Source organism: Ursus arctos, unplaced genomic scaffold, assembly GCF_023065955.2.
Source record: "Ursus arctos isolate Adak ecotype North America unplaced genomic scaffold, UrsArc2.0 scaffold_2, whole genome shotgun sequence".
Lineage (NCBI taxonomy): Eukaryota > Metazoa > Chordata > Mammalia > Carnivora > Ursidae > Ursus > Ursus arctos.
In genome coordinates, this window is record NW_026622874.1 from 25555432 (window position 1) to 25580736 (window position 25305).

Here is a 25305-nt window from a genome sequence, read left to right on the forward strand (position 1 = left end):
AGAGGTACTCAATCAGCATTGAATGAATGAATGAGGGAATGAATGAAATGAAGATGTTGAAGGAAAGGGCCTCGACCATGTGATTATAGGCATTGACTGCTCTAAGCAAATAGTAAATCTAGCAGGGTTGCACCATTCCTGCTCTGTTGGTAGTAAAACTCGCTTCAAGTCCGGGCCTCTGGCCGCCACAGAGTTTGGTGCTTCTGTACACACCTCAGGGTCCCCTGCAATCAGCACCCCCTCCCTGCCTTCTGCCTCCCCCAGCAGGAGTTGGCTAATCTGTGTCCAGGCTGATGATGAGTCTTACACCCAACCCCCAGACGCCACAGCTTCCGGAACACCTGCCGCTGCTCTGAAGTGCTGGGAGTGGGCACAGCTCTATGTCATCAATTCAGATAAAAGGTAAGGAAGGACTCAGAGCTTGGCCTGGGATCTCTGCTTACCATTGTCACTGTGGTTCTCCGGGGGCGGCTCCTGGCTGCGGGGGCCCTCCTGCACCCTGCCCTGGTGGCTGGCCCCTCCGCAGGGCTCCTGCAGCCCCGGAGGCATACTATTGTTGCAGTTGTTGGTGGACAGGGCCAGCAGGGGGTGTCTGACTGGAGGGCCGTTGGGCTGGGTCTGTGCCGGGGAGAGCTCACAGGTCCTGGGAACTACACTTCTTGAAGGAGGCAGAGGGGGGTCCACAGGTTCTCCTTGCTCACCCAGACTGCGGGGTCCAGCCAGGCCTGCCTTCCTGTGAGACCCCGGTGAGGTGGTTTTCCTTGAAGATGGAGGGGTTGGCACCCAGCCTTCATGGCAGAGGAAAGAGGTTGGCTGCTGGGCCTGGTGCAGGGCAGAGGGCTCTGTGGAGCTCTGTTGCAGGGGGGGAGCAGAGGCTGTCTCCAGAGACTCATGGCTTTCTGCATCCTGGGCTTGTCTGCCTGGCCCAGAGGACCCCAGCTTCATGGAAGAGGCCAGGGCATAGGCGGTCCTGCTCAGAGCCTGGGAATCCACCTGGTGGACCCAGTGATTTCCCAGCCCTGGTCCAAGCTGCCACTGGGACCCCAGGGAAGCCCTTTTAGATTCCAGGACAGGAGGCTTAGCAAAACCATCTTCTCCGGGAAACAGAGTCTCCTCAGGCACATGTCCTCTGCCTTCTTTCACCTCGGGGGCACCCTCCACAGCATCAACCCCGGGTAGGTGGTGCGGGGCCTGAGGGCTCCCGGGCAGCTCCGACTCGGCCTTCCAGAACCACCTGGGGCCTTCTCGAGGCCTGGAGGCCCGCAGACGGGGGCTGTTGCCTCGGGCCGGTCCCCGCGGCCTGCCAGGCTGAGAGGCCGCGGCCTCCTCACTGTCGGTCCTGCAGCCGTCGGAGGTGTCCGTGCTGTCCAGCGCAGAGTCCGCCTCCTCGGGGCGCCCGGAGTCTCCGATGTGCGTTTCCCGGATCCATTCCGTGTGGCACCCCGGCTCGGCAGGGACGTGCCTGCAGGGGGGGCTCGGGCCCCGAGAGCTAAGGGGCTCCGCCAGCACCCCCTGCACCCCACAGGCAGCTTCGCGCTCCGGGAGGGCCCTGGGCTCCGGGCCCGCCTTCCCCGCAGCGGCGCGGCGCGCGTCGATGCAGCCGCCGCAGGCTCGGCACTTTCTGTCGCTGCCCCGCGCGGGCGGCGGCGCCGGGAAGCCCTTCGGCTCCGGCCGGCCCACCAGCCGGTAGGGCGCCCCTTCGCCGGCGTCGGTGCGCGCGAAGCCCCTGTGGATGTAGCGGGCCAGGTCGGGCTTGGAGCGCAGCGGGCCCTGAGCCGCCGCCCGCAGCGCGCAGCTCCGCGCCTGGCGCTGGCGCTGCTGCAGCCGCTCCAGGTAGCGCGACTCGGCGTCGCAGGCAGACTCGTCCTCAAAGCGCACGCGGGACGGGGAGGCGCCCCGCTTCGGCCACTGCCCGCTGCTGGACTCCCCGCTGGAGGAGTCACTCGTGTTCCCGTTCTGCGGGGTGTCTCTGCAGGCAAAGGGCATCCTCGAGTCCAGGACGGGGCTTCTCCGGCCGTCTCTGATGGGGACACAGGGGGAGACAGGTCACAGACAGCAGGTACCATGGGGTACAGCTCCATGATAACTACAGCTGCAAAGTTACCCCACATCAGGTTCCTGGGGGGTCAGGCAGCACACCGGAGTAGCTTCCAAGCCCATCTTGATCCTGAGACCCAGCACTAAAAAAATCAATAGGCGCTTCTTTGCTTTTGGCTTTCCTTCCGTGGCCTGGCTCAGCCTGCTTCGGGATGAAACATTATATTGAACAGAGAACGTACAGAAGGATGAGAGCAAAATCCTCATAGTGGGGTGTGTGTGTGTGCGTGCACACGCGTGCGTGTCTATGTGTGTGTGTGCACGCACACTTAGGAAGTGAGCCTGGCATTCACGGGCATCTGGTAGGGATGCATTGTCCCAATGCTGTATTTGCTATAAAGGTTTAATGGGAAGAGTGAATTATAAGTCTCTACAGAGACTGTGCGAGATCTGAAGTCAGGTTTCTAAGCATTCTTGCCCCCAAAAGTGTCTGCTCAGGGTTCCTAATCATCGTGCTCAGACAAAATTTAGATAGAATGCCACCACCATTTCTCCTTGGACCTGGCATCTTGTCTATTCCGGAACCCACCTTTTGCACCTGCCCTCCTCAGCCCATCACACAAACTCTGAAAAGCTGTGAGGTCAAGGACTGTGCTAGGAAGAGTCATCCTGTCACCAGCCTTTGCTCTGGGAGACACTGGTCAAGTCCTGCTCAGCTCAAGAAAACACCCACTTAAATCACACACCAGGGCCGCCTGGAGGCAGGAACTTGAGTTTCCAGGCATTTGCTATCAAAGGCTACCTAAGTAAGGACTGTACGTTCCCTTTCTTTTCCCTGCAGTGGCGTCCCCATCAGTCTACGGCTCAGTGTTTGGCATTCACACCGTTTCTCTCATTCATCGCTCCTCTGTCACTCACACTGGACCCCTGCCTCTTACCCAGCCTCCCTGCCTCCTGTCTGCTGGTCCTCCTGGAGCACAGCTTTGCCACACCGTCCCCCAAGGGGACACAGGATCCAGCTCACAGTCTTTACGGTAAAAACACAGGCCCTCCACCTTCCTCACTGTTTTCCTCCCCAGCTCTGCCCCCCCCACCCACTTATGGAGCCCCCAGGCTTTCTACCTCGTCTACCTCATGCAGCCCTCTTGCCCCATTTTCTGGAGTCTTTTTTCTTAACCTGCCTGCATTTGAATCCTATCTATTAAATGTTTCCTGTTGTACAGACATCCCATGCGTGATGGTTAATTTTACACATCAGTTTGATTGGTACCACGGTGCCCAGCTACTTGGATGTTTTTGTGGAGACATTTTTTGGCGAAAGTTAACATTTAGATGGGTGGGCTTTGAATAAAGCCGATTACCCTCCACAATGTGGCTGACCTCGGCCAACCCGTTGAAGCCCTTAGCAGCACAAATACTGATCTTCCCTGAGCAAGAGGGGATTCTGCCAAGAGACAGCCTTTCGATTGGAGTTGCTACTCTTTCCTGAGTCTGAAGCCTGCCAGCCTACCCTGAAGATTTTGGACTTATCATGATCACAAGAGTCAATTCCTTAAAATAAATCTCTCTCTACACACACACACACACACACACACACACACACACACATCCTATTGATTCTTCCTCCGAAGAAACCTGACTAATGTACCGTGACAATATCTCCTCCTCTGAACACCTGTACCACTCATTTGTCATCACAGACCCACAGGCTGTCAGTGCGGGACGGCACTGCCATGACCACGTGGTCCCTCCTCATTCCTGGAAAGGAGAGGCCACCGAAGACTGGTTCCCAGGCTGACCCGTACCTGAGCAGCTGCAAAGGCAGGCTGTGGATATTTTTTCTCCCTCAGCCGGACCCACAAAAATAGAAGTAGACACTGACCATGCTGGTGGTCCAGTCCTACCTGGAGACAGGAGCCTGGGTTTTGGAGACCTGCGACTTCTTTCCCATTGCCCAGAAGTGCGACCATAGACGCAATTATCTATATTGGTACCTCTCCTGTGTTACGTTACTGTTTGTCATCCTCAAAGCGTCTACGAAGCCTTCCCTAACCTTACCTCCCCCTTCCCCACCCCTCCCATCTCCCCAAGGAGAGAAGCAAACTCTTCTCCAGTAGCATATGGTACACAGCCCAATTTGCTCAAGCTGCCCGGCCACTCCAACAACTTATTATAATGAAACGTATGTTGGTGATTAGTGGATTTACTAACCCTTCTTCTAAATGAATGCTTCAGAGATTCTGGAAGAAGGCTGTCAATGCTTTCAAAAAGGCTGCCTTAACGTGAGCTCCTCCTTCACCAACTTTACAGCTGCCCAACAGGACAAAGATGGTTATACAATGAAAAGGAAAGGAGTTCAGATAACAGCAGGAAGAAACCATACACGCCTCACAATTACTATTAAAGCATGCCAGCCAGTGGGGAGAGGGCCCTCTACACAGACATAGCCTTTACTGGGCTGGGCAGGTTGTCCTTCCCAGCTGTACTTTCTGTAGGAATAAATGGCATTGCCTGTCATGACCTGTGCCCTGGAGACGTCACTGGCCATTCCTAACCATCCTCTGTCTCTGGGCCTTGACAGCAAAGCCACTGACTAGCCTCATAGTCCTGATGGATTGGAATGGTCTGGATTGCTGAGGGTGTGGGATATGATGGTGGAAAGCCTACCAGGCGGTGGTCTGAGAGGTCAGAGTTAAATTGTTCAAGACCGATTCTCTTCAAAGTTCCATGGGAATCAGCTATGGCTGAGAGCTGCAGGCGCTCGTCACCCATGCCACGTCGGACAGACTACAAGCTCAAACCTTGGACTCCAGGCCTCTGGTCATGCAGGCCTGCTGGTCACCTGTTAATGCCGAGCGGGCAGAATAAAGCTCCAGCCAAGGTCCTGCCATGCCGTACTATAGGAGGGGGGAGCACTTCCTAAATCGTGCAGCTTAAAGGGCCACAGGGCAGGCACTGGAGGCCTCCCTGGAGGCTGAGGCTAGGTGTTGGCTAAATATTTACCTGCGCTAGGATGCAATAGGCGATGGGGGCCTGCACATCTGCTGCTAATCCCGACTCCAGTACTTTCTCTCAATGAGCACTGCTCCAGGTGGAACTTTTTTAAAGAACTACTGAGAAGCAAGTGGATCTGCTGCTGTGAGACCTGAGCGGGGCCTGTGCTTAAAAGGGCTGCCTTGAGGACCACGGCGGAGTTGTCAGTCGTCCTCTTTTCTGGGGCTCACATTCACATGGGGCCGATTTACTCATTAGGCACAACAGCCCCAGCGCCTATGGGCCACGATACTTCCAGGAACCCGGGAAAATGTTTTCATTTCTTTTCAAGTCAGAAGAAAACAAACTTTAAAGTCTAAGAAAACATTCTAATATATAATACCTTTAAGCCGGCATAGTAGGAAACTATAATTTTTAATCTTTTTTATGGAGGAAGGCAGGGAAGGCCAGAGTACCATCAGCCTTCTTGGAGAGGATTCCATCTGGCCCAACACCTGGAGGTAAACGGCCTCCATAGGAAGGCCCATTTCTAGAGGCTCACTTCCTACAACAGAGCGGTCCTAACCACACGATCAATGCAACCTACACAAGCTCTATGGTCTTAACACAGCCGCTCCCTGACTCAGGACAAGAGCACTCATGGTGCCTACCCCGCCCCCCGGGCCCTGCATCTTGCTGGCGTGTTCTGCCCTCCTGGTGTTAGGAATACCAATCTCGGTGTGCCTGTCCCCCAAATGGCAAGAGCCTGTGTTTCCAGGAGCTGCTTGATTTCTACATTGATTTGCTTCCAGAAAACACAGCTACTGCTACCTCTTTACCTCCCGGAAAAGCCTGTCTGCTTGGGCCTGCCCCCCCACCTCCAGCCAGACCTAGGGTAGAGAGGGCCTTCTGGACACTGCTCTGCCTGCCCCCACTCTTCCATCCATCTACCATGCTGCTCTTCGCAGGGAGGGATGCCCCTGGGCTGAGGGCGGGGGGCGGGCAGCAGTGCGGGGGCGCCCCTGCATCTGACTCAGGCCTGGGGCCCGTGCTGCATCTCCGTGTTAACTCAGCACGGCTCTCCAGGGTGATCTGACAAGCGTAACCTTTAGAAGCATCTGCAGCAAGCCATCTGGCGTTGATTTTTCAGCTGCACCCTCTGAGGAGTCACCAGCGCTGCCAAGTCGAAGTAATTCTTTTCTGGACACGGCAGCTGTTAAAGTGGGTCACCTTGCAATTCTACGGCATTTCCACAGCCAGGGACAGCCTGACAAAAGGGAACGTACTTTAAGGTTAGTGACTGGGGTTGTTGTGAGCTGCTCGTGGCATCGGGGGAACAGGAGGTGTCCAAGAGGACCTTTACGCAGTCACCTCTGTGTCGCAAATCATCCTCTTGACCATTTTGTGGCTACGAAACCCAGCCTAAGGATCTCTAGGAAGTGGAACGGAGGGCTCCGTGAAACTCTAAGGCTCTGGGTGCCACGTACACGCAGGGAAGAATAGTTCGGATGTTTCAAAGAAGCCATGCCCATTCCTAACTCATGCCCCCCAAGGGGAGGGAGACAAGGCACAGGTGGAGAAATAAAAGGGTGGCCTCTTTGGCACTGCTTGCCAGGATTTAGGATCTCCCGAGCCCCTCTCCTAGGGGTCACAATGACACTGAACCCAGAGGCAGGCCTCAGCCCTCTGCTCATGCTGGAGTCATCTCAAGTCCTCGGCCTTCAGTGAGCGGGCTCAGCGTTCGCCATCAAAGAGCATATGGCCCAGTTCCACTGAGAATCCTCACTCCCTCTAGTACCACATGGTGATGGAAACCAGCACGGCCAGCGTACCCATCATGGTGACCAAAGCACAGGCTTTGTCCACAGCACAGATGTGCTGGTTTGGGGCTAGCCCAATTTGGTACGGCCTGGCAGCTCCGAGTCCGGCCCACCTAGGTGCCCCGGCTCTGGCGTGTGAGCGCCACGTGTAAGTGGTTCCTGGAGGGGCACAGCGCATGGAATGGTGCGATGACGGGGATGGGAGGTCACCCCAGGAGCGGCCGCCAAGGTGAAGTGCTGGTCTGAATGTCCTTGAACTTGTTCTTTGCCCGTCTCTTCATGTCTAGTGGGCTCACCCCCACCCATGGCCCTAGCATCGTGAAAGCAGGCAGGTGCCCAAATCTGCCCTTCTGACCTCTCTCCTCCTCTACCCATCCCGTGTCCGAATGCCTGCTAAGCATTTCCAGGGCTGGTTCCACCGGCCACCCCCTCCAAAACCTGACCCTGCACCCAGACTTCACCCCTTGGCTAAGGTGCCTCTAAACCTTCAAACACCAGTCAGACCCTGGGCTCCATCCTGGATGCGTCCCATTCTCATACTTCCCACATGTAGTGACCTAAACGATTACTGCTAAGACAGCACTCGCACAGGGCCCAGTGCTGCACACCTGACACGTGCGACTTCATATAACCCTCACGACAACCCCGTGAGACTGGCACTATGACAAGTCCCATTTTGCAGATGACGAAACTGAGGCACAGAGGCTTTCCTAAAGGCATATAGCCAGTAAGCGGCAGAGCCTGAATTCAGACCCAGGGGTCTGGTTCCAGAGTCTTAACCAGGCTAACTTCTCTGCTGCCTCAGGAAACCTGCCTGCTTCTGGCTCTTGGCAAACCCTTGTCTCCACAGCCTCCTCCCTGTCACAGCTCAGCAGGACCCCAGTGCAGCCCTGTCACTGCCCCAGGCCCCCAGATCCAACATAGCCCTGCGGCCAGAATGGTTTTACTGAGATCCCCTTCCGCGCCTCCTAGCTATTCCTGGAGACATCCGAACTGCCCAGGTGGCCAGGAGGCCTCCTTGACGGGCCTCCACTGAGCTCTCTGGCCTTCGAGCCACTCTCTCCCTCCCCGACGACCGCGACCATGGTGTTTCTGCTCAGGGTTTCTGCCCTGGGGTGCTCACCCCGGCCTCGGGCATGTGTCCAGTGAGGGTCTACACGTCCGTCAACCCCAACTTGGTAGCCCCTCGAGCCCCTGCTGTCCTTCCCAGATGGAGGTATGGGTTTCCTGCCCTCCACGCATCTCTCCTCTCCTACACCACGGTCCGCAGGACTGTACTGATATGTGTGCCCGTCCTTCTCCCTGGAGACCGTGACATCTGTCCCCTCAGGGAGCTTGGATTCTGTGTCATTCACCCTTGACGACCAATGTTTGACACTCGACACTCGGTCAAGGTGTGTTGGCGGACTAAATGAATTAAATCAAATGCCTAACATGGGAACCACACGCATAGACCAAGGAAGGCGCGAGCAGCAGCCTTTTGGCTAGATTCCACCTCTCCTCCCTGCCACAGCCCTCCTAGGCCAGCCTGGCCGGGGCCCCACTCACCGGCTGCCCTGGGCAATGGCAGGCACGATCTCATGGCTGGCACGGAGGGGCCGGGTTCTGGCCTTCATGCGGGCACGCTGCAGCAGATGCTTGGCTTCCTCGTGCCTGGGGCTCAGCACAGACTCCGGCTTGGGACCAAAGGTCCTGCAGGGTAGCACACGGGCCAGAGCAGGCGGGGGAGGGATTAGAAGAAAATAACACGGATTAGAAGGGCTTTAACAGCACTGAGCTTGGCTGTGCCAGAAAAGGCCCTGCATGTGCAGCCCCTTCCTTGTCCAGCTCCCACCCAGACGGCACTGGCCCAGGGCCCAGGGCCCGGGGTCTGGGCAATGACCCTGAGTGTCTCTGGACATGGCCGGGGAGCTGGCCCACCTTGGACATCTGCTCAGGGACTGGAGGCAGAGATCCCAGGAGGATCTAAGAAGGGCAGGGGAATCTCCAGATTATTCTATTGTTCCTTCCCTGGGCAGGCAACGGGAGTTATCCGGGAGGACGGGGGAAGGGCCTGGCGTTGTTGGACTGGGCCTGTGCCCAGCCAGATGGTCTTTACACACATCACCTCCCTCTCTCCTTCTGCCTCTCTTTGCACCCACACGTACCCATGCAAGCCCCCACCACAGACGCGAGGAGTCAGGCCTAGCCCGTCACATTCTGCTCCTTGGGGGGAATGACATTTCTATAAATCCTGGTGCTTGCTTGCCTCAGTCCCCATCCAAACCCGTCAGGCATCGGCTCAGGGCTGAGAAAAATTAGGCTGGACCCACACCAAGTCAGGGTGGCATGATTTTCATAATAATAAGGGTCCTCTACCAGCTCTCCCCACCTACCAGAAGTACGGCCTCCCCGGCCGGTCCAGAGCTGCAGCCCCTTTTCAAAGCAGTCCAGCAGACAGTGACATACAGCCCATGCCAGGGTACAGAATAAGGGCAGACCCACAACCTCCCACTGACAAGCCATTTCTCTCCACCGAGCTCCCTCTGCCCAGCCAGGCTGGCCCAGGGCAGGTGTGCTCTCCGCTTGACAGATGAGGGTGTTCCGGGGCAGACAGGAACATTTGGCACATTGCTCAAGGTCGAACATCAGTGGAGAGCAACGCAGACGATCACCAGCCCCACTGCCTCCGGTCTCCTTCCCACACCCTCTGTGTCCTCCTTCCTCCCGTCCCTGGATCCCAGCACAGGCTGAGAACGTTTGCAGCTGGAGTCACGCTCTTTGATGTGGCCTCGGCAGCACCCCCGGCTGCTCCTGTCTTCACTGTCACATACATCAGGCTGTCCTCACCAGGGAGGGTCCACAAAAAGAGAATCCAGGCAGGTAGAGGCTCAGCCAGGCCTAGATCTCAGACGGTAGCCCCCCAAATCCCTTGTCTCACTTATCTCATGGGTGACCCAAAAAAGGGGCCTGGCTGGGGGAAGGTACCAAGCAGTTTCCTGGATGACAGATGACCGATGTGGGTGGGAAATGGCATAACTCTGGGGCCTCCTTGGGACCTCCTTGGACAAGCTTGGGCAGCCTGTGGTTCTTTCTTTTTACTCTTTTCTTTCCTATTCTTTTCCTTTCTTGCTTGCTTTGGTCTTTCTTTCTTTGTTGTTCATGCTTTGCACCTAACCTTGTTTTGGGGCCTAAGGGGAAAAAAAAAAAAACTGCTAGAATAAAGGCACCATCTGTGCACATGAACCCTGGCAAGGCCCAGGCACAGTTTTGGAACCAGGAGGGTTTACTGGAGTGACGTGAGAGTGAATCTCCAGGCCTGTGGCCCTGTGAAGCCTCTTTTGGCAGGAGAGTCCTCGCTTTGCACAGCTTCCCAAGCCGGCAGCTCCTCCAACGCTCTGCTGAGAGCAGCTGTGCTCCCTGGGGCTCCTGATCCGACAGCAGAGATAATGAGGTTACCAGCCCAAGAGACGCCCCTGCAGCCACGGGCCCCTGGCTGCTGGCCTGCACACTCAGAGCCTTCCGGTGACAGCTGTGGTTCCCCGGCTGTCGGAGGGCATTTGTCACAAGACCTGGTGGGCAGGCAGGAGGGCCCCCAGGCAGCTGGCCAGATGCTGCCAGGACCAGCCTTGCCCCCAGGCTTTTAAGCCATTTTCCAGCTTTGCTGTTTCCTTTCTGCTCCCTCTACTTGGAGCTGTTAATTCTTTTCTGTTTTTTTTTTTTTTTTTTTTTTTTTTTCGTCAGCTGCCCTGCTTTGGTTCCTGGCAGACAAAGCTGCTTTCTCCACTGATTAGAAGAGTAAGGCTGTTGAGGTTCCTGAAGGCATCCGTGCTGTAACAAGCTGAGCAGGGAGGGAGTGGCAGCCGCCTTCACAGACGGCAGTCAAGGTCGGCGTCAAGGTCAGCGGGGCAGGCACGCCTGGCCTTGCGCGGCCCTATGGAGGGGAAGGCCCTCTTTCTCCTGGGAGGTGGGGGCCAGCGGCTTCAGTGCCAGGGGACGCTGAGCCTCTCCCAGCCTAACCGGCGCCCGGGACCATCGCCGCATCGTGCCTCGTCTCCCCAAGGGGTGCCGGCCCCGCCAGGCAGACGGGTTCAGCCTCTTCCATCCAAGCGAGGCTTTCCAGCCTAACCTGGCCCTGGCCTCTGCCAGGGGCACACAGCCCGAGAGCCAACCCCTTCCCATCACGGACTATCCCTCACCATCTTGGCTCCCACATTTGTGGGAATGTCCTGGAAGGGCGGGGGCAGGCAGTGCCTGGCTAGGCCGAGGCAATTCCATCTCAGAACAGACGGCAGTGCTACTCTCCTGAGAGCCTGCAGGGCTGGGACTCATTAGCTCAGCGGGTAGGGCACGGGGATAAAATGGTGGAGCGCTGCTCCTTCCTGGGCCTTCGTGTCCCCATCTGTAACCAGGGGGAGTTGGATAGGGGCGCAGACTCACACTGCCACCCTGGGAGTCCAGGTCTTGGCCAGGTAGTCTGCAGTTCCACACGCTGGGTGGGGGATTTTGAGATGCTCCCCCGGGGAGGTCACATCATGGATGTTTAGTCGCCAAGGAGCAGCGACACCTACAAGGAACTAATTGTTGGGGACAACCAGAGCACCCCGGGAGCATTCTGGCCTTTCCCTCTGCTCCTCCAACTACCAGTGTCCCAAGCTGACTTCAAGGACAAAGGTAGCATGTGTCCCCATCTGGCCTGTCCCTCTAAGCCAGTTTCCTGGTGGAGAGACAGGCTTAGCTCTGACCTCAGTTTCCCTTGTGGCCAGACAGGTCAAGAACTCAAGTCAGGACAGCCACCACTCCTCTCCTAGCCAAGGAGGGAGGTCTTGGAGTGGCCTTTTTCTGCAGCCATCATAATCCTGGATTAAAATAATAAGCTCCAACAGATCTGGGTCTCACCCTTTCATCCTAGGAACACGAATTAGGGAAATAATTTGGAATATAAAGAGATCTGACATTTCCCAGATTCCAGGATGCAGTGGGTAGAGGGCAATATATCGTATACAGAACATATATAAACCTTCTTGCCCAGCATTTGTTCCATCTTTGTATGTCATAAAGCTTCTAGATGACCAAGGGTCGAGCTCTCCTGCTGTTACACTGTGCGCAGTTTCCCCGAGTGAGGGGAAGAGAAAAGGTGGGCCTGAAACTGAGTCCTGACCGTGTGTGCCCTGAGGGTGGGATGCTATCTTGGGGGCATTAACATTGCAGCCTTCCTCCCCCCCGGGGCTGCAGGACACAGACAAGCTGGAGCCAGAGCGTGGGTTCCAGGTGTGGTTCTGGGGTGGTAGAACCAGGGTCTAACTGGGTCCTAATCCTGGGCTGCCCCTTACAAGCGGGTCACCCCGGCAGGTTACTTTGGGGTTACACCTCAGTTTCCTCATCTGCCAACTAAGGGCTCAGTCGTAAGTGAGATTAATCTCCTTTTAAAAGAGCTTATCGCAGAGCCAGGTACTGGGTAAGATTCAGCGTTAGCATTCACTGTTACTACTGCTCTTGTTAGTAGTGCTATTTTTTTAGGTTACTCTCCCCGTTATGAACAAAGGATGGGATCCCCAACCATGAACTGAAATCCCCGCCAAAGAGATCGCCTTGCCATCGTCGTCTGCAAGGGAAGGTACGCTTGGAAGGAAAACTGGTCGGAAGCTCGAGAAGGCTCGGTGGTTTTGCTCTAGACAGCTCTCGACAGGGTTTCACAGAAGAGGCAACGTCTGTAGAATGGGGAGCCAGAGGAGCCTATCTGGTAGCAGAGGGAAGCTACTGCCCCGAGAATAAAAGATACTTCTCAGCAGAGAAGGAAGAGCAGGGGTCCTTAAGAATGGCTGTAGGGTTCGCCTCTCATTGAACACCTTGACAAGGATCTGGGTGGAGGCAAGCAGTGCTTCCTTAGGATGCCAACTTATTACTGGGAGAGAGTAGAAGGGCTGGCTCTGTTCTTACCTTCTCGAAGGCTAACAAATTCCCTAGGGGGCAGCCCCTCTGGGCAGCACTGCCCAGCCTCAGTGTGCGGTGGCAGGTGCCCGAGACACCCCCAAGTAGGAGGGCGAGTGGCCGGCTCAACTCCAGAGGCCAGGAAGGAGGGCTAGGGGAAATTAGTTTCCTACAGCCTCTGCATTCACAAAGACTGGGACCACCGTGGGATTTCCATGTGTGGCGAGTATGTGAGCTGTGGTCATGATGCGGCATGAAGGTTCCAGGTGCACAAGCTGTGTGTCAAGGCTTCAAGCGTTGGCGTCCTCCCTTCCCCACGCAGGGCTTAGAACCCTAGATAATCACAGCACGGTATCGGAACACTGGTGAGTGGTTTCCTCTTTCTTTTTAAGTTTACTCTTGGTGCGCTTGGGAGTGCCAGGGGGCTTTCCTCCAGTTTTCCTTTGTGTCTGTATATCTGAGTCAGTGGCGGGATGGGGGGTGGCGGGATATGCAGGATAGGCTGGGCTCTGCCACCCTTCATTACTCCCTTACCTTGGGGTGTCCTCAGGTACCCCTACAGCCCAGAGAATCCTGGGGATATGCAAGAGCGCCTCTTCTCCCACGTTCACCCCCAGGACTCATCACACCCCCTGATCCTAGGGGCTCAGAAGATCCAGAACCTGACCAGTCAGCCACAATGATCTCCAAAGCTTCTCACCAGCTCTGGAGCATGGGTGCCAGGCCACAGGGCACAGCAACAGCCCTGCACTGTCAAAAGTCACGGTAGTCCGACTATGGACGGCAGTGGGTGCCGCAGGAGGAAGATGGTGAACGTCTCTCCACTTCTTATTGCCCTACTTACAATCTCAATTCCAAAGCTCTCCATAAATGGGGAGCCAGGCTTCCCATCTTGTATCCTGTAGGATCCATGCATTCCACTTCAGCCTTCTCGAAAGCATTCCCGCAGGTCACCGGGGGTGTCCTGTCCTGCATCCACCCAGCTCCTGTCAAGCCCGCCTACACTCCCGTCGGCGTGCCTTTGTCAAACGTTTTCCGAGGGCCTGTTCCATGCAGCTACTTGGCAGGCACGGTTCCTGGAGATCAGATCCGCATAGTTTTTGTCCCCAAGGACCTCCAGGAGGAGACCCAGCAACAACCTCGACGGCCAAAGCTGGTGCGGGCAAAGATGGCAGTGAGCACAAAAATGGGCAATTCCCTCTGAAATCACACACAGTGGTCGGCTCACAGGACGCTCTCATGAAGAGGAGTGTGGATGGGATGGGGAAGCCTCGAGCCTCAGCTTCTGAAATGGGCATAATTCTGCCACAGGGATGGGGGAGGAATCAACAACCTAGGGAATCCTCTGAGTTTCCTTCATCATTGAGCACAGATAAAACTCAACCCCAGAGACCCCCTCCTCCGCATTTTCCCCAAAGCAGAGCAATCATTAAAGCTCTGGAGACACACTCGAGGATCTGGAGCACTGAGCTCACACGGAAGGTCCTGATTTGAGCCAGAGCCGGCCTCCAGGGGGCGCCCTGGCACCTGCAGCCGCCCACCGCGGGGTGCTTTCAGCTCACGACTCCCTTTCGGTGCAGGGCCTGGGGTGAGGATTGCGACGATTGCCGCTGCACCTCGGGCTTCACGTGTGTTTTGCGCAAGCCGGGTTAACTCGGGATCCTAAGGAAATCTGTAATCCTGATCTGCTCTCTCAGAGCCTCAAGATAGGGAAGAGGCCGAGCTGGTCCTGGCCATTTTATGGCGTGGGGATGGGCCGCTAAGGATGGAAGAGGGCGGAGTCAGCCCTGAGCACAGAGCCCGCTTCACTCTCCTCCCCACTCCTGTCTCCGATGGGTCCAGATCCCAGTCACCCTGTGAACATGTGGCCGACAGCACTGGCCCGTCTGCCCTCTCTGAAGTGCTTACCTCCCACGTCCTCTCCCCAAACCAGAACCCCACTCCCCAAATCATCTCAACAGTGGCTTGGGAGAGAAACAAGATTAGGCCGTGCACCCTGTCACCTCCCCTTCTTTGCCCATCCCTGAGAACAACTCGCCACACTGGGGGAGGCAGAAGACCCCCAGATCCCTAACTCGAGGCGTGGCCTGTGGGGCACAGAGAGGACAGCTGTGGCAGTGCGACATAAGGGCGAGAGCACAGGCCCCGCTGCCTGCAAATCCTGGTTCCCACACTTAGGAGCTGTATGACCCTGGAAGTCACTTAAGCTCCCCCCAGAGGGGTCTCTTTGTCAGGGAAACAGGAACAACTGCAGCAGTCAGTTACTAGGATAAAGTGAGAATGTGGGCAGAGACTTTGCACAGGCCCCGCACACAGTAGGCGCTGGCCAAGGGAAGGGCTGGCATGGACTTCCAGAGGGAAGGACCGCCCGCCGGCCGGTTCCAGCTCTCTAGGACTCCGCCTTCTCTTGCCCCTCAGTACAGGGACCACCCTGGGGTCAGGGGATGGAGGTCTCCTCTGCATTTGGCCCTCAGCATTTGGGGTCCCGGGGCACCTCTGGTGTTCCTGTAGCATCTTGGGTGTCCTACCTACAAGGCTGACTCTCCCAGTGACGACCCCCCAACAGGCTGGCCTGCGCCCCCCGTCACACAGTGACGACTGTGTCGGGCTCTGCAGTAACCATCATTTCATTAGCTTCTTGTCTGATCACGATGCAAAGCAGTCACAATTGTAGACAATTGTAACCAAATGCACGCTGGATTACCGTGGTCAAATGGATATTTGATTGCAACCCTGAAAGGCACTGATGCTGGACCTGAGTGTGAGGCAGGACCTTCTCTGCGTCACTCCCTCAGAGGAGATTGGAGGACTCCCTGCCAGAGCACGTCCTAACCCGCTGAAGGACGGCCACCAAGACGCACGGCCACCGTGTCAGAACGCGCCACTGCCCAGGGCCCTCGGCCCCTCTGTACAGACACTAAATCCCCAGGACGCTGGTCCGGTTGGCACTCCGGGATTACAGAGCTGAGAGAACCAAATGAGGAGCTCTGGCCAAGGGGGCCTCAAGACATGGCCGATGTTTCTCTCATCCTTGAACTAGATACGTTCCCTGGCCCTTCGGCCTGGGTCTCTATTCAGTGGGGGCCTGACTAGATTGCCAAGGGAGGTCAGTGGAGCACTCCAGAGGACAAAGTTTTCCCCAGGCCAGCTCTATGCTCAGATATATGCTGGGCACAGTCTTAAAACTCACTAAGACCACTTCTTTCTCCACACACACACGCACGCACACACGCCCATCACACATACACATATATGCGCACACCTACTCACCCCAGACCTGCACACACAGCCTACCTGAACCCTAATATGCTGCAGGTGGCCTGGCAGTTTAAACAACAGTCCAGAAGTCCCCATCCTGAGGCTTCTGCACAAACGCCACCTCCTCACAGGACTTGAGGGGAATGTCCCTTCCTTCACTACGGTTGAGGTTCTCCTCCTCTAAAATGGATATTTTTATTACTATCCAGTAAGCAAGTCAACACTGAGCTCTGGACAAAACATGGGGCAACGTCCCGAGTCTGGGCCTCTCTCCAGGCCTGGGGGGAAGGGTGGGAGAGGTGGTGGGCAGGAGCCCCTGCAAGAAGAGGAGGCACCATCTCACAGGACACAAGGGATGTCTGCCCCAGCTGCCTCCTCTATGGGCTCCCCAAGCAAGGAGGAGGGGACGGAGAGGAGGACAGCGCGTCACCGAGGACCAGTCCTTTCTGCCGTCACACTCCTCCATACCGTGGCCAGGTTACATGGGGACCACGCAGAGGGGAGTCAACTATGATTCCGAGTCATAAATAATGAGGGACGAAGGAGCCAGAAAGCCCCCTCTCCACCAGACCCTTGGCCAAGGCCACTGCAAAGGCCAGTAGCCAAGCACAAGCTGGCTCGCCTGAATCAGGGCAGCCCTTGATTTGTGAAAGCAGGACGGGGGGTGTCCCACCCACGTTTTCTGGAAGGCAGGTCAACTGAAGTGGAATTTATGCAGGGAGTGGCCCGGTAATGAGGAAGCAACAATGGTGACCTCTGTCCTCCACAGAAACCAGGAGACCCTCACCAAGTGACGTCACTGCACAGCTGGAGACATGGAGCCTGGTGTGCCCGGAGCCAGGAGCTCGTTGAAGACTGAGGCCAACCTCTGAGCAGGCACCAGGGGTGGCCCTCAGCCCCACGGAGCGCATATGCTGCCAGGACACTACCTAATCCGGAGAGCGGCCCCACCGCCCCGACCACCCCAGGGACGCCAGCTGCCCAGAGACCCTGGTGGAGGGGCTGCCGCAACGTCTGTGGGATGTCACGGGTGAGGTCGGAGGAGGTGAACCCCTTTACAGGAGCCAGCACACCCCCTGGGTGGGGAAGGAACCGTGGGGTAAAAACTCTGCAATCCGCGGACTTTCCCTAAGGATTTTCACAACAATTCTCTCCTGTTAGCCCCACACGGTCCTGTGAAGGGAACTGGACATATACTATTGGGGCCACCTTGAAGATCAGGAGACCGAGTCCAGGGCCGGGGAAGGGACAGCCAGGGATGCAGTGCAGGTCGTTGGCAGTGCTCTCGGCACAGTGTCCTGTGCCAGTGGTTTTGCTCAACTAGTTGTCAGGCACCCATGAGCCCTGGTGGGACTGACACCTTCTATGGGGTCTCAGATAAGAGGATCCACAGCGGCCCACCGTCCACTGGTCTGCTGGTGCAGGGTGGGGGGCGCGGTCTGCCTGCCTCTTGCTTTCTCGAGGTCTCCCACTCTTCTGGTGCTGGGGACCCCAGTGAGGAGGGCAGGAGAGGATGTGTGCACCCTGGACTCTCACCTGTTCTGGTCTGAGTCCTGCAGGGAGATGCCTGAGTCCCAGTCCACGTCCCCTGCTGGTCGCTCTAGGACACACAACAGAAGCAGAGATCAGGGCAGAGCCAGAAACTGGGCTCTCAGAGGCCACTCAATGAACACGGAGAAGGAAGTTTTCTCCAGGAGCGGCTTACTCCCGAGATAAACCCAACCCTACTCTGTGTCTCTGCCCAGAAGCGGAGGCACAGCCTGTCATGGTGACAGCTGGTGGGCACTGCCATGGGCGAAGGGACTGAGTGGGTCCTCTCAGGTGTGGGGTGAGGAGTGGAATTTTGGAGTGGGAGGAAGGACGTGGAAGAAGGCTCTCTCAGGCCTGAACATTCACACATCCCAGCAGAGCTGCAACCTGACACAACCCCTGCCCTCTCTGGGGGTGGGGTTTCCGCCAGAAGGCAGTGAGGTCCACTGGGGGCTGGGGACAAGTCATTGGAGGAAGGTGTAAAATGCCACTCCGGAAAAGGCCTTAAGCCACAGGGAAGAAATCATGGTCGCCTCCACCCCAAGCTAAGAGGATAGCCTCCAATTGGTCTGGGGGGTCACGGGGGTCTTCAGCAGACAGGCTAGCTGTGAGGTGGTAAAGAATCTATGTCAAAGCCCAGACTAACAGGCCATCTTGAGGAACTAGGGGGCCGGCAGCTGTGCTTTTCTCCCCCCTTCCTGCCGCACCCCTCCACGGGTACCCTCTTGCCCCTCGTCTCCTCCTGGACTCCCTCCTTTTGCCCCCACCACCCAGACTGACAGAGTGAGCCTTACCTGGTAGACCTCTGTCCCAGCATGGAGTCCAGGCTGGGATTCCCACCTTGGGGGGGCCCTGACCCCCAACATTTAGCATCTCCTGCAGCAGAAGGCGGTTCCTCTCTACCCGGTCAGACAGGGATAAGGCACTGCCCCCAGGGCCCAGAGCCCCCAGCTCTCCAGCTCGCCAGAGGCCCCCTAGCAGGGCTGGCCTAGGAACAAAGTCCTCCTCGCAGGTCAGAGACAAGCTGTCCAGGTCTCCCCCTGTAACTAGACCATCCTGAATGGCATATGACCTTCCTTTCCTCAGGTTGCGCATATGGGCAGTTTTGTTACAAGGACCAGGGCCCCCAGGCCGGCTCGGAGTGACTCTGTGAACGGGGCTCTCTTGCAAAGAGCCAGGCCCTGGCAGCAGACTCCTCTCATTGTCAGGCAAAGGCGGTACAGCTGCTGGAGGCCACGGGCTCCTCCCGTTCCGGCACTCAAGCCTGGGAGAAGGCGGCCTGGGAGGTCTGGGAATCCCGTTCTGGGCAGGTTCCTCCTTGTTGATACCGCTGTCCAGCTGCCCATCAGTCAGATTCTGAGCAGGGAGGACCCCCTCAGCAACTGGCAAGGAAGACCCCTCCGACAGAGTCCCGGCTCCGCCCATCTTGACTCTCCTGCATTTGGGTTTCTTGGATGGCCGCTCATGAGAAGTGAGGCAGGGGCTCACCCCCTGTTTGCCTGCCGTCATTTTTTCCTTCAAGGCCCTCACTTTGGACTCCAGCACAGAGGGACCTTGGAGCTGTATCCCCCATGCCCTGAGATGCTGGGGGGCCATCAGGCTGGGTGTTCTGTCTTCCAGAGAGCAGGACCAGGGTCTCGGGAGGTGTCCATGATCCAGTGGTGGCTCAGGGCCACTTCTCTCCACAGCTGAGGTCATCTCCATGGAGCTGGCTGTTCTGCTCCTTATTTGGGTCCCTCTGGAGGAGAAAACAGATAGAGCTCCTGAGACCCAGCGTGTGGCTAGTAGCACCAACAACCTCCTCGGTTCTCAAAGTGTTTTGTCATTGAGCCCTGTGCAGATGAGAACAACCTGGGGACAGAGCTTTGAAAAATATATATCACTAGATGGCACAAATAAATTATTGAGTTTTTTCTTCCAAAGCTGAGCAGGGTTCTAGTTTTTCTATCCCCATTTTACAGATGGGGCACAATGAAGCTTCAAACAACAGCTGGATGTGGACCAGAGTGACAACAGGGGCCAGATTTCCCAATCCCAGTCCTCCATCTTTGTTGACAGGCAGTCTAAGTGGAGGGTGTCAACATCTGCTAAGAGCTAACAAGCTCCTTCCTTTTTAAGGGGAGCCAACGAGGATGAGGACTTCAGGAAGATACCACACAGGATCTGACCCTCTGGTTGAAGGTGCCTCCCTGTGTACAAGCCACAGGACAGTAGCATGGGGCTGTGCTCAAAGGGTGGCCATGACCAGTCACCAACTCCTACCTGCAAGAGCCTTCAAACACACTCTCTCAAACGATCCTCACACACTCTGCCAGAAGGGGATTATCTTCCTCATTTTCACAGACAGAGAAACCGAGGCACACAGAGATCTGGTCACACAGGTACTGAAAGGAGGTTGGATTTAGAATGCAAATCTCCTTCCAAGGCCTGGGCTCTTTCAAAGCACTCAGTGATCAGGTGATCCCTTACCCCCAACTCCCCCTATTCTGTAGAGGAGAATATCCAGTGTGGAGAGGTTGTGTGACTTGCCAGAATTACACAGCTCCTCGGTGGCAGAGTTGATGTCAATGTCTTCACACAGAATGAAAGCGAGCAAGGGATTTTATTCACCAAGTGGTTCAGTGCACTAATATTTACCCCACTCTCTGAGAAAAAGTTCCTTAAACACATACATTTAGATATGTCTCACTTGAAGTAAACTGCATGTATAAAAATTCGTATTTACATAAATTACAAAGTAGGAGCTAATTTTTCACTTCATACATGGACTAAAGTTCACCACAGAATTCCCTGAAATGGCAAGTCCCTCCATCGTCGTTTATTACAATTTGATTTATACATGTTTCAGGAATGTACATAGTTCATAAAGCAAAATACATACATAGTGCAAATGTCACATCAGCCTTAAGCCTGGGAAGTATAAGAACTATCTTCAGGACGGCGAGACCATGTCCTCCACCAGTTCATCCAGAATTTACCAGCTTTCTCTTTGCAGCCCAGCCACCGAATCCTCTCTTCCAAAGTTCAGTTCAGAAAGCAGGGGATTCGGGGCAGTGCCAGGGAGACGCAAAGCCCTTTCTGACGGGTAGGCTCTGGAACCGCGTTCCCGCAGCACCCGTGGCCGCAGCCCGTCGAGCACGCGAGCCTTGCACGGGGCTCCACGGGGCGCGGGCAGCCTTCCGGGGCGCCGCCCGACTGTCGGCCGGCCGAGCCCGGCGTCGGCTCCGACTCCCTCGGGCTGAAGCGCGAAGGATGCGCAGCGCGGCCTCCCCGCGCCCCTGTCCGCTCCGAGGCCGCGCGCGGCCGGCCCCCCCTCCCCTGCGCTCCCCTCGGCCCCCCGCCGCCCCGGCGCCTCGCTCCCGCGTACTCACTCGGGGCCGCCGGCCGCGGCCCGGGCCGCCGCCGTCTCCGGCACCCCCTCCATCCCGCCGAGCGGCGCGGCCCTCCTCCGGCCGTCCGCCCTCCGTGCCGGCCGCGCCGTGGGGTGCGGGCCGCCGCCTGCCTGCGCGTCCGCGGGGGCAGCGGGCGCGGCCCGGGCTGGAAGGCAGCGGCATGGGCCGCTCGGCCCCGGCTCTGGCCGCGCGGGAGAGGCCCAGCCTGGCGCGCCCCGGGCCGGGAGCCGAGAGAGGGAGCGCGGAGGGCAGAAAGGCGGGGCAGCGGAAGGGGCTGGAGGAGCGGGACGGTGCCCCCACCCCGGCCTCCGCCGCCCTCCGCTCGCCTGGGCGGCCGCGGGCTCCCACGTCCCGGGGAAGGGAGCACGAGCGGGCCCGCGGCGCGGGGACCGAGGGGCTCGAGCGCTTGGAGGACGCCGCGGGACCGACCCCTTCGCGCGGGGCCCGCAGTCGGGGCCGCGCGGCCAGCGCCGGCCGGGCGAGGCTTTTGCGGGCGCGCGGCGCGGGACCCGGCCCCACGCGAGCCAAGGCTAGGAAAACACCGCTTTCCTCCCCTGCTCGGCGGGATGCGTGTCACTCTACACCCGGGGCTTGGGAGGAGGCTCGGCTCTCGGGGTGGAAGCGAAGGAATGCCCTTTGTTTAGACAACTTTTCCAGAGAACTCGGGCCTGCTCGCTCCGAGGTGCTCTTGCCTCCGAGGTCAAGGTCATTCGTTGCTGCTTTCCAGAGGCGCGAGGGTACCCGGAGTGGAAGCGGGTTCCCTCCTGCCCTGCCCAAGGGAGCGCTGGTACCCGCATTGCCAGCCCCTGGAATAGGGACCGGTTCTCAGAGCCCTGGGGACGCCTGACGAGACCTTGTCACTTTTTCCACACCTGGGAGGAAGTAGCAGCAAAGGCCTTTACCTGCAGCCTGCGGCCCAAACCAACGGAGCTTTCTCTTTCCTCCCAGAGGGAGGTAGCGAATCACCCGTTTCCAAACATTTGTCAACAAAGGACAGGCAACAATAAGAGAGTTAGGACCCAGGAGATTCCAGAAATCTCTGCAAAGAGAAAAGTGCTCATTCATCGTTCCTTCAGCTGGACAAGCTTCTCGCTCAAGTACGGGTTGCTCTCCTAATTGTACTTGCATGCTCCTGTCACCATGACAAGCACAGCAACAGGACCCACAATGTGCTAAGTGCCTGCAGGGGGGGGCGGGGTGGAGTGGAAGGATGGTTCCCAGGGGAGGCCTGGCTCTTGAGTGAGGAGGACTTATCCTGTAGTGGGGGGGGCATCTGGGCAGGGCACAAACCCCCCAGGCCTGAAAGCAGCTGTTTGAGAAGCTGTGCTAGATTGGCCTTGGGCTAATTGAGGAACCTGAGAGATTATCTAGGGCAAACCCTCCATGTTACAGAACAGGCCCAAGGTCCCACAGCTCTGCCATGGGGTGGTTTGCAAAGTCTGGGGTCAGTGCTCTTGCAAGTGAATCCCTACCTCCTTCTGTATTCCCAGAGCAAGCTGTTCCTCCAACAGGGCACTTACTGCCGTTTATTAGTACGGATCTCTTCATAGTACAGTAATGTGCCATTTACAGAGATTTCTGGAGGTACCGCGCACCTGGCATTGGGCTAAGCACTTCACATTCCTTATCTCATACGGTAACCCTAAGAGATGAGTACTGTTTACTGTCTCCTTTCTACAGATTAGCAAACTGAGTGAGGTGATCTTCCCAAGATCACAGAGCTAGTAAGTGGTAGGCTTTCTAGAGTCCGAGACCTCACTTCAACCACAACGCACGGGGTGGCCAGCACTCTGCAGGTGCGTGTTCCGCATGAAAAGTTAGTCTAAAAAACCAAAACAAGGTCAAGTGCTGTGAGAGCAAAACGCCGCTGCCGCAGCAGTCTGACCCTTCCGGTCTGGACACTTTCTGCCTTCCTTATTCCTGCAATCCAAGGTCAAGTCCTGGAAACCCGGTGTGGCTCCTTCCTCTTGCCCATGTACACTGTCAAACCCAACAACAATACTCTTACCATTATTGGGGAACTTCTGCGAGCCAAGAGACTCCATGTAGGATCCTTCAGATCTTTACGGCAATGCACCAAGTCAGTGTAGTGTATCTCCACTTTAGGGATAAGGAAATCGGGGTTCAGAGAGCTTAAGGGACTTGCCTGAGGCCACACGGCTAGTCTAGTCGGAATCTGAATCCAGTCTTGTGGGGCTCCAAGAGCTGCCTTGCTTGCTCCTTTCAGAGGCATCTCAGAACCCAGACTCTTAGAGGTAACTTCATGGCTCCTGTTCCCCACCCCCAGAAGTTAATGATCTGTAAGGCAAGTTTCTGAAAGTTCCAGCAAAAGCTTAATGTTTAAAGGAAACCTGCCCCCCCACCTTTGGAGATGCAAATAATCACCTTCAGTTTACTCATTAAATTTGTTACCTTACACTCAGTATAGGGGGATGGGTGTCACATCTCTACAGAGGTTTTAAAAGCCATCTACAGATACCAACAAGCATGTTCTCAGAAGCTATTAAATTATCCCAACATTCACACATCAGAAGGCATTTCTCATTCATCTGGATTCTGTTTGGTTCAGCAAATATCCATTGAGTTTCTACTACACACCAGGCACGGGAAAGACAAAATGTGATACCACAGGCCCTGTCCTTGAGGGATTTCTGGTCAAGTTGGGCAGGGGAGGGAAACAGAAACCTTCTGTATAAGCGCTCCCCCTCAGGCTAGCACGGGGTGGTGGTGTAGGTCTGCTCACAGGAACAGCTGAGGTGTGCGATTGAAGTTTATGTTGGGTGGAAGGGGTACCACGGAGCGCTGGGTCTTGGACAAAGAGCAGGAGTTAGCCGGACAGAGGGGGAGGGGTGGGAGAACCATTTCTGTCAGAGAGATTAGCATAAACACAGGCATCCAGGTGTGAAACTGCCTGGTTCCACTGTTACTACGTATAAAAGTTACACTGGAAAAGGCAAGAGCAGGGCTGAAGCTGCAAAGCAGGGGTGGCGTGGCCTGCTGGAGGGCATCTGGGGTCCGGCCGAGGAGATTGGATGCTGTCCTGTGGAGTGGGGACCCTAGAAGGTGGGCTACCTTGAGCATGGCACCTTTCTGGACTGGAGAAGTACCTTATGTCCTGTGTATCAGAATCCTTCGTTACCGTGTTTTGGACAGAAATCTAGGAGGAACACGAACACATCGTGTGTAGCAATCACATAGCCTTCTTCCTCCATTTGAACAACGAGGGAAACCCCCCATCCCAAGAAGCCTCCCTCCACTTAGCCTGGATGAAAGCACGGCCTCTCACTCCTCCTCCCCGCCTCCGCTCCACATGCTCTGAACACACAGCTTTGAACAAGGAGCCATGTTGAATGTGGAAATCAGGTTTCACTTAGGATGAAGGGGTGGGGGAGAGATGGTCCTTCAAGGTCACACCATTAGAGGTGGGTGGGGTGGGAATGGGGCGGGAGGGACGCCTCTGCCGTCCCTCCACTGTACTGCCGGGGGGAGTTGGTCACCCCTATCTTGGACATGGGGCACATGGTCTGAGGAGCACACAGAGGCAACTGGTCCTGTCGGCGGCTCTTGGGGAGGCTGGTCACAGCTCCAGGGACTTCCCTCAGGCCCTTGCCTTCTCTTTCCAGCAGAGGCCCAAGAGAGCACTGGGACCTGTCAGCCCCCCCCCGCCTCTCCCCTGCTTAGAACTCTCCTGCCACTTCCCACGGGCTGGTGTGACCTGGGCCTGTGTGGACTCTCCTGGGACACTGGTGAGAGGTTGATTGCAAGGTCTGCTCGTGGAGATTCTGACTCTGTAGGCTGGAGTAAGCCTCGGGAGTCGGCCTCCTAATGGGCTTCCCAAGAGCTTTTCAGGCCCAGTAAGCCTGGAGAAGCACATGTCCTGTGTTCAAACTCAAACCCCTTCGTAAGGCCTGTGGGCCTCCAGCTTCGGCTCACAGCCCGACAGCCCACCCTGCACGCTCACCACACGGAACTGCTTCCAGCTGCCCTGACTGGCCTCCTGATTCCTGTCTCCTTGCCTTTGCCCAGGCTTTCCTTCAGCCTGAGACACCCTGCTTCCCTTCACACACATGCCAATTTGGCTGTCTCCAACTAGACCTTCTGCACAACCCCAATGGCCCCTCCTCAGGGAAGTCTTCCCCAGTACCTTCCACAGTCCTCTTAACCTGGGTTAGAGCACTGCGGGCCCGCTGCTGCCAGACCATTTATCACACTGACAAGTCACAGAGCACTTCCTGATCGGAATCTGTGTCCCTGGCCCCTACCACGTGCCTGCCACATAAAAGGTATTGACTAAACGCCAGGCAGCTAAAAGAAAGAAAGAAAAAATCCCTATCGAGTAAGGATGCCTGACAGGAGAAGAGAGGGCCGCTGCTTGCTGAAAGGAT

The 25305-nt window shown here is 56.6% G+C and overlaps 1 protein-coding gene across 3 annotated transcripts in view; it reads right to left on the reverse strand.

The window, feature by feature from the left end:
- The window catches only part of KIAA1614 (KIAA1614 ortholog), a 39228-nt gene extending 16079 nt beyond the window's left edge, over positions 1-23149 (reverse strand). For 2 of the 3 annotated variants that reach the window (XM_026509164.4, XM_048224960.2), the window contains exons 1-5: positions 20900-21152; positions 18323-19266; positions 17535-17598; positions 8379-8522; positions 444-2020 (exon numbers count right to left, since the gene is read on the reverse strand). In XM_026509164.4, coding sequence (XP_026364949.2) covers positions 444-2020; positions 8379-8522; positions 17535-17598; positions 18323-19266; positions 20900-20952 — 2782 coding nt within the window. In that variant the 5' untranslated portion in view covers positions 20953-21152. Of the gene's footprint in view, positions 1-443; positions 2021-8378; positions 8523-17534; positions 17599-18322; positions 19267-20899; positions 21153-22928 lie in introns of those variants that run through there. The other variant, XM_057314992.1, reaches the window with a different exon arrangement.
- Positions 23150-25305: the final 2156 nt, after the last annotated feature.